The following is a 9299-nucleotide window of genomic DNA, read 5'->3' as shown; positions in this document are numbered from 1 at the left end:
TTGATTACTTAGTGAGCACTTTTGCTTCTTTACCCAATTCTTAAAAAAATGATATAGCTTTAAAACTACATGAATATAAAATGATATACAATAAAATAAAAAATAAAAATAAATTAAAGCAATGTAGAAATTTGTCTTAGGTGCATATTGTGCCTATTAAGTTAGAAAAGCTTATTAGCATGCTGTAAAACAAAATAATTCCAAACATTCAAATTAAATTAAATCGATATCTTAAATAAACATTAAAAAAATTGATGACGTACGATTCTTAGCATTGAAATTGCTGACATAAAAAAAAAAATCAAATTGACGGACATGCGGACAGTGCCTTGGGATTCATCAGAAGACGACAAGAGTTTATAGTATCCTTCAATTATGAAGCAATCCGAGCTTTCGGGTCCCAAATTGGATATATCCTTGATTAACAGCCTGAGAAATAATGACTGTGAGATTTCCATACTTCAAAATAAAAAAAGAAATGTACAAAAAATCATCACAAAAGGAAAGGGGAAAAAAAAAGAGCAATGATGCTTATGCACCGAGAAAATTTTAGCAATTTCAAAAATCAAAAGTATGTAGAAGACAATTGAGAATTTACAACCGAAACAACAAAGGAAAGAATGTTACGATCCCCTTCCACACGATATCCAACTGTTAGTTCCTCCATATTTAGCCACAAGGCACACAAGCACCTCTAGTGATCAAACACTGAACAAACACCAACACATGGAAAAATAAAATAATTTAAACACAGAACCAAAATGGGAAGAGGAAAATAGAGCAGCAGAAGAAAGATGAGATTGATACTATTACAAAAAATTCCTTCCAGGACACTTAAAAAAAAAAACACTACAAAATGAAGAGGCAAAACCTATAAAAGCATTTTTTAAACAAAGCGCTCTAGTAAGGTAAGTCTTTAGGACCATCCTATTAAAGAGTGCTCCAAAAGGCAAGAATAAAACAACAACAACAAAAAAAAAAAAAACCTTTCAAAGCATTAATTATCCAAGCGTTCTTATAAGTTTAAATAAAAAATTAAAAAATTAAAAACCTTTAGGAGCACTTTACAAAGGATCACTCTTAAAGGAAGCATGATAAAAATAAGATTAAAAAAATGAAAAACCTAAGCCTTTAGGAGCGCTCTTTTAATAAATGCTCCTAAATGCTTAATCTATCGGAGCGCTCTTTTTTTAGCGCTCCTGAAGAGAAAATTAAAAAAAAAATTGAGTAAAATGCTATAATCACGCTTCTACTACTTTACTTTAATTTATAAATCTCTCCTCTATTTTAAAAATATACAATTTAGTTCAATCTGTTAATTTTATGAGAATATTTTAAAAAGATTCTAAAAAGATATTTTAATTAAAATTGGTGTTAAAACAAATTTTATTCACTAATTTATTTCTAACCCTAATAAATCCTAAATTATATATTATTTTGACAATTACATGATTCATTATAAAAAACATGTTTACAAATTTTAAATTTTAATTATTTATAAAATCTCTTGAACTTATATCATTTATGTTATGAGATGAACAAAAAAAATATAAAAATTGATAAAAATTAAAATCATAATATTTTATAATATAACACAAATTTGAAAATACATTTATTATATTTTTTTGTTATATACAATTTTTTTTTTGCAAATAGATTTTTTTAGATAATTCTTATGTTAAAAAGGGGCATTTTGGTCAAATTAAAAATTTAAAAGTCAAAATTAATGGTCAACTGATGGTTGGATGGACGAAAATAAAATTCAAATATAAAAGGAAGGTTTATAATTTTAAGGGAAGTTTATATAAGTTTTCAAAATAAATGGGAAGTCTATGTAATTAAGGCATAATAGAAGGGTCGTTCATGTATTTTTACTCTTTTTTTTTAAAAAAAAAAGGTCAACCTTTAGGAGCACTCTTAAAAGCCTACATGAAAGGTGAATTAAAAAAAATTAATAATGAATCTTTTTTAACAGTTCAATTCTTTATCTCTCTTTATCAGTTTTTACATTTTGTTTCTTTCTTCTCCTCTCTCTCTCTCTCTCTCTCTCTCTCAATCTGTGTGCCCAAGTACGAGAAGCTGAATGCTTAACTCCATTGAAGAAGCCTTACACCATTGCCAGAAGCACCATCGCCAAAAAATGCCATTGCTTGAAGCACTAAAGAATCAAAACAAAGTACTAAATGACATTGTATAAGGTCTTCTTACTTATTCATATATTTATAACACTCTTGAGCAATCATGGGATTAATCTTAATGAGTTACCCTATCACAGTTAATCATTTTCACAAACTGGGATCTTAAATTTTCAAACCATTTAAAATTATTTTTAAGGACAATCAATCAATCCAAACTAGAGTTTGCGAAAATTATAGAAGCATGGGATACTAGTTAATGTTCAAAAATTGTAAAATTAGTTGAGAAACAGAAGTGAGAATACACAGAGGGATGCATCATGGCATGTCCCTCGTTGTACCTCTCACCGTGGCACATTGCACAGTTTGACAATAGTTGTTTTTTGACATCACAGGGGTAAATTTTCATCATGCCTTATTTCTCCGTCTGACATCCGATTGAGATAGTCTAAGTGTCTATAAGAAGCTCTTTTCATACACTAGCTAGTGGCATAGGTCTTAGTCCTAAATAATTTCACACAAAAGAGTTGGACCTCTAAATTCATTTTCATACTTTTCACTATACATAGGGTGCCCAAAACCCAACATTTGTGCCAAAAGCTACAATCAACACCTAGAACACACTCAATGGACCTAGAACTATTTGTACAATGCACTATATGCACAATATAACCCCACATATATCATTTTCTACTCTTAACCCCGTAATATCAAAATAGACGAGGAAGATCCAGCATTGGATAGAACATGATAATCATTGCTCAAGTAGTAAATTCTAATTCAATTTAACATTTGCACTAAAGTTTTGGCCCTATAGGAAGCTTACTCAAATTCACACAATCGCTTCAGAACCCCAGAGTACAGTAAATTTCCTTATATGAATCACCAAAATGCAAGTAAATAGTCAAAACATGATCTTAGTTGGCATTACTATCATAAATTACACATTACAATATAAGGTAAGAGGGTTTACAATAAGAATAAGATTCCTAAAGTTTCAGAGCTTTTTCCTTTTTAATACCCAAGCTAGAGCTTGTAAAATGCTAAGAGAAAGGGGTGAATACAACTATTCAATAATTAAGGTTCATCCATCCTATGCAATTTTTCATATTAATTAATTTTTAAATAAATTTATTTTTCCCAAATTTTCAAGAATTTTTAGTGTTTTTGCCATTGTTGTGTGCTTTGCTTGCTTTTTACTTGATTTCTTGCATTATAGTGTTAATAGTTGTAAAGAACCTAGTCACTACTCCCTGTTACCATATAACTTAACATTAAACAATGTAGCACTATAATTACTTCATGGCTAGGCTTACTTGATTTACAATTAATTTATCTGTTAACTTTTATTATAACAAGGCTAGCCAAAACAAGTTATAAACCGTTAACATAGTTATCCATAAATATTAATGATCATTTTCACAATTATCATATGTCAGCTAGTATACTTGATATATACTAGACCTGGTCCTCTAAGCAGCTTATCATGTCAATGTTCTCACCTTGGCGGGATACCACATACTCGCCTAAGCATGTCACACACTTGCCCAAGCAAGCATCACACATCCTCACATTCTAGAATTGACAATCCAACATTGCCTCTATGAGTTACTCACCCCAGCAAGTCACGCACTGCTCGCCTTAATAAGTACATCAACTCGCCTAAGTGAGTTACCTAATATGGCTTCCTCTATTCCAGACACTTTACCTTTTCACCAACCCTAAACCCAAGGTCATTACCCCATTCCGAGAGACACTTAGTCCTTAATGGCCTCTTTTCCTCCAATTATAGGGTTATAGCCTAAGTTTCATTTCTTGGAATGTTACAGTAGTCTAGTTTGTTTTTTGTGTTTTTAAGCATTTCATAGATTATGACCCGAAGAAAACAAACTTCATATGTGGAATTAGACCCTAAAATTGAGAAAAACATTTTAGAAATTGAAAAGGTCACAACATCAACTTGATTCTCATTTAGTGTCTAATTCCACAATAAAGCTGACGGAGCTCGAGTTAAGGAATTTTTTGCTTTACCTAAGAAAGCTGACATCAAGCATAATGGGGAAGGTGGAAGCATAATGATGGTGCTAGGATCGTGTTCAAAAGAGGCAAAGAAAGTTGGCAAGAGTGAGTCAACTTGGCTCGAGTTGTTGGATTTATTGCTATGAGATTGGTTAGCATAGCATTCATTCTGGCACTGCCAACCTCTATTTTAGTTGGCCACAATGGCCCTTTACATAGAGCGAGAGCAAGAACTGTTACAAGGTGATAAAAGGCTCGTGGGAAGAGATACAAGAGGCAGGTAACAAGCTCAAGGGGCTAGAAATGCTACGAAAGTCCTTTAGAATATGCAAGTGAGATCGTTGTCCTTCTATTGATGCATTGATAATTTGGTCTTGAGTTATAGAGAGAGTAGGAGGAAGAGAGAGAGAAGGAGAAGCAAAAATAAGAGGGAGGAATAGTGCCACATCACCATCTGCTAGTCAAACAAACATGTTTAACGATCAACATTAATTATGGATCAACATTGCATCCTTTTTAAAATTAAATATATTTTTAAATCTCATTTTCACATTCATTTTTATTTCTATCAGAATCATTTCTATGATACCAAATAGGGTATAAGATTATTCAACCAATGAGAGCGGCAAATTTACACAAGACTAAAGTCCATCACCTAATTAAATTGAACTAATTTCTGCCCAATCAAATGAGTTTTACAGTATTTGTATAATTAGGTTGATTATAGTTTTGAACTTCGGACCAGACCCGAGACAAGGTTCTAATTTGAACCAATTTCCTATACTTTGCTCCCACCATATTCTTCCCGCGGTTTGATATGGGAAAAGTAATAGCGTAATCCAGTATGTAATTTAATATATAACATGCACCTTCATTATATTGATCTACTCTTCCCTGATTACACGCTAGTGCATATTAATTGTTCGTTAACTTGCAGATTAAAAATTAGTTATTCATGAATACCTAGTTAAAATGAGGCAAAATAATTTGTGCCCTACAACAAATATATACTCCTTTTGGTTCTTAATATAAGACAAATTAAATCAACTCCTTGTTTATTAAAAAATGATAATTATATCCTTCAAATTATTAGAAAATTGTAAATTTTGAATTTTACACTTCTCTAAAATCAATATTAAATTGTTTTTTAGGAATTCAAACCATAATAAAGAAAATAAGAAGTAAAGTTAAAAAAACAATTACCCTAACTTTGTGTTATATTAAAAATTAAAAATTTTAAATTTATCTCATGTTTAAATACTGAAAGAAGATTTTGCATACGCGTGATAAAAAGCAGTGCTACCAAGAAAAACTTTGACCTCCAGGAAACGTCTTCATGGTTTGGTGAGAAATGAGGAGCAGCAAGGGAGTGAGTGGATACAGCCACGCACCACCTCCCAAGTAAAGTGATGACTGTAACGAATAAAAAACCAAACTGCGTTACTAACTAATGAAATAGCAGCAAGCGATGTGACGTTGATGAGGATTGAGGAACCAACGAAGGTGGTCAAAGGGGAAACTTGGTTGGTTCACAGCCGAGCTGGGCAATAAAATATTAAAATAACAAGCAACCGTACGGAACGAATGAAGTGGCCTGTCACTAAACAAAAGTTTGACTTCTTCTAAGCATCTTGCCGGTTTGGTGACAACCGAGGAGTGAAGTCAAAGTGAACCTATGCGACAAACCATCATTGCCACCCCACCAATTATTATGCTCACCGCCTGACATTTAAAATTCATATCTTCCTTTCTTTTTCTTTCTTTCTTTTTTTTTTTAACTCTTACTCCCTCCTTTTATAATTTCTATTTCATAGATCGTTTCCATTGTAATATCTTACTAATTATACTGCTAATTAACGCTATTCTTACCCCTAGAAGAAGAAAAGAAGTTTAGATCTTACGTGTAATATTAATACACTATCCACAATTATAATTTTATAGTAAGCCGCCCTTCAAGTTTATTTGGATTGAAATTTTATCAAGAATGTATTTAAATCTTTTATTTCTCCTACCTCATTAATGCTTTTATCTTTAAGAAGTTTGAGAAATGAGTTGAATTCTCTTTTTTTTTGTGAAAAAATTAATTTAATTTAATTTCTAACCATGCATGTATTGTATTTTACTGTCTCCCTGTATCGTTCTTTATTATTATATCATGATATTTAATTTCTACCCTCCATCAATTATTTGAAATGCCAAAGACAGGAGAGGACAGATGTTTACTCTCTCTCTCTCTCTCTCTCTCTCTCTTTTTCCTTTGCTTTAATTTTACCCCCAAAAAAATTGTAAGCAATCTGATCTGTATCTGAATAGAATGCAAGCACTTCGTTGCAAATTCAAACATGACATAAGGTTTTTCCTCAACCGACCAACATATCTCTAGATCCCTCATCTAAGTTCTCAACGAAGGACCAAAAAAGAGAGTCATTTTTGCAGAATAAAGAGTGCCATCTCTTCTAATTTGTCTTTGCCATAAAGACCCAAAGTCTAAACAAATTAAAGACAACCTCAATCCTCTAGAGACCCGTCTTTTGAGCTATTTCCTCCTCCTTCTTCTTTTCCTTCATGCTCCTTTTATCTTTTTCTTTCTTCTCATCATCAATTCAACTCCGATAACTTTTCCTGTTGGACCTCAATTCAATCTCACAGAAACGCCTTCAAAACTTACTCAAGGCACACATATCATTATATATGGCTTACTATATATCTATACAATTGGAAGATCTAAAAAAAAATAAAAACTCATGCGTCGTTGTGTGTGTGAGAGCCAAAAAGCTGCTTCATTTCCAGCGCAAGGAATTGTTGTGATCAACCCTTGGTTCTGATAATAGTGATGGTGCCTCTTCTTCCTTGAGTGTGAATCCTAGTAAGGGCCACCACTGCTTTGCCTGAGAGGCCTGCACCGGTGGCTGATAAGCATGGCCGGCTCGCAAAGTCGCCGACAGGGTGCCTCACTGGCCTAGTCGGAGGCATCAGGATCCTCTCATTTATGTCATTCAATGTCACTTCTCCTTCTCTGATCCCTCCTGGTTTCACCATTGCAAATGGATACACTACTCTTGTTATCACCCTCTTCCTCCTCTTCTCACTGCTACTTCCTTTATATAAATTACACACAAATTCATGCACAGTAATGCATGGTCAGATTAGGCTAAAGTTCATTAATTTTTTGCCAGACCCTCTCTGTATCTAAGTTTTTTCCTTCGTAAGAAACAATGTTCGCCTTAACAGTTAATACCTCAATAATTGGAGTGAGAGAGAGAGAGAGAGAGAGAGTGTGTGTGTGTGTGTGTACCTGCTGAGGTTGTTGTGGGGTCTGTGCAGAATAAGTTCTCCTCCTCTGTGGTTGTGGATGTAACTGGGATTTTGTAGGAAGATGAGGATGAATCAGGAGATTCATTGGCTGATAATGCTGTCTTTTCTTGTCCTTTTGACATTGCCTGAATGTTCGATTCCTCTGTGATTCTGCTCATGGACGTGCTTATGGGCTCATCTAGAAATAAGCAGGAATAATAATTGAGCATCTCAAAGTGGCATACCAGCAGCAGCAGCAAAACGAACAAAAGGAGAAATCATATCACAGCAATGGCAAATATGATTCAATATTCGTCATTCATTCTTTTCTTTTCGCTTATAATTATGCTTTCGGTCCTCAATATGATTAACTACAACAGTAAAAGCACTTTAGAATATTTTGAATGCAGCATAGCTGTGTTTTAATTTGAAACCAACAGTTCACGAATGCTTGAAGAAATCAGGCATGGATACCTGAAAATTCCCTGACGTTGCTTTCTATCTGGTTCATGGTAATACAATAGAACTTCTCTGCTGGTTGGTGCCATATGGGCTCGAAGTTCCAAAAGTTCTGGGGAGAATAGACTGGTTTATTACCATTTAAAGAACAATTGAGAAATGAAGTGATTCGAACTAGAAAGAATGTTCAGAGAGGAGGAGATCTACCTTTTGAAGATCAATGTCGACATTCACGCTTTGTTCATCCGTATGAGGCAGCAACCGTCGACGTTTGGAAGTAAATTCAATCAAAGCGTCTTCCAAATACCCCGATGAGAAATCAGACTCTAGAGGTGAGAAACATGGCGCAACATTGTTCTCAGCCATGACTGCAAATTGAATATCAGTCATCACGGTAATGATAATATAAGCATTAATATCGCGTTACCCGAGAAGCATGATAGTGTATAGAGACCAGAACAGAAGGATATAAAGGGGGGAACAAAAGTTGTACCTAAAGGCATTTCAGTGTTGAGAACTCCAAGATTTTGATAATCCCAACCTAAGGAACATTCATGGAAGAGCTCACTCATATTGGATTTGTTCGTTTGTTTTTTTTTTTTTTTTCTTTTGGTGCATGGCTTAGTGTGCTTACCAGTGATGAGAAATGGGCGCAGGTCTATTTATGGACAAGTTGTGAATTAAAGCAGAAAGGAAAAGAGAAAAATAGAGTATTTCAGAAGCAACAATAGTAGAACTCAGTCAAGGGGCAAGGAGGAAAAATTAAAGAAAAGTGGATCATGTTTCTTGGGATTCTGAAACTGTGTTCAACTTTTTTTTTTCCCCAAATGGTAGAAATCAATAAATTTCTCTGGTTTACATGTGGGGGCTAAATAATTAGAAAATATATGGATGGTATAATGCTGCTGCTGCTGTTGTTACAGGTAATAAAGGAAAGAGTGTGAGTGCAAGGCAAAGACAATATGCCTCCAAAGAGACGTTTCAAATTTCAGCTTTTCCTTTTGTTGTTTCTCTTGGTGGTGGTTACCAACCGTTTCTCTTTAGGGACTTTTGCTTTTGAATTTTGTGAGGCACATTTTCTGAAGTAGTCGTGGGGTCATGTCAGTAATATATTGCCGCAAGTGAGGAATCATCATGCATGGATGGGCATCATTTTGCAACCAAAGGAAGAGGGTTCCACCATATGGCATTTTGATGAGTGGGTCCAGGTGAAATAGATTGGTGAAGAATTAACAAGAACAAAGGAATCATGGGTTTGGTGTTTTGGGAGTTGGGACCGGCTTTTTGATCGTAGTCAGGGTTTGGAATTAGATGCATGGGACAATCATATGGAATTTTATTCACCCAACATGTGTGTGTGTGTGTAATCTTCTAATGCACAACCTATGGAAG

At 34.1% G+C, this 9299-nt stretch overlaps 1 protein-coding gene across 1 annotated transcript; it reads right to left on the bottom strand.

The window, feature by feature from the left end:
- Positions 1 to 6454: 6454 nt before the first annotated feature.
- On the bottom strand, positions 6455 to 8522 carry LOC129300371 (uncharacterized). Its single transcript, XM_054938936.1, has 5 exons — positions 8401 to 8522; positions 8115 to 8275; positions 7923 to 8019; positions 7450 to 7647; positions 6455 to 7252 (listed from the first exon to the last, which is right to left on the bottom strand). Exons 1-5 carry the CDS (start codon positions 8477 to 8479, stop codon positions 6963 to 6965), a joined length of 825 nt encoding a protein of 274 aa, XP_054794911.1. The 5' UTR covers positions 8480 to 8522; the 3' UTR covers positions 6455 to 6962.
- Between the last annotated feature and the right edge of the window lie 777 nt (positions 8523 to 9299).

Source organism: Prosopis cineraria, unplaced genomic scaffold (genome assembly GCF_029017545.1).
Source record: "Prosopis cineraria cultivar Desert tree isolate PC_DT_omini unplaced genomic scaffold, ASM2901754v1 PC1557, whole genome shotgun sequence".
Classification (NCBI taxonomy): Eukaryota; Viridiplantae; Streptophyta; class Magnoliopsida; order Fabales; family Fabaceae; genus Prosopis; species Prosopis cineraria.
The sequence above is the reverse complement of the archived record's forward strand: the minus strand, read 5'-3'. Positions and strand labels throughout refer to the sequence as shown.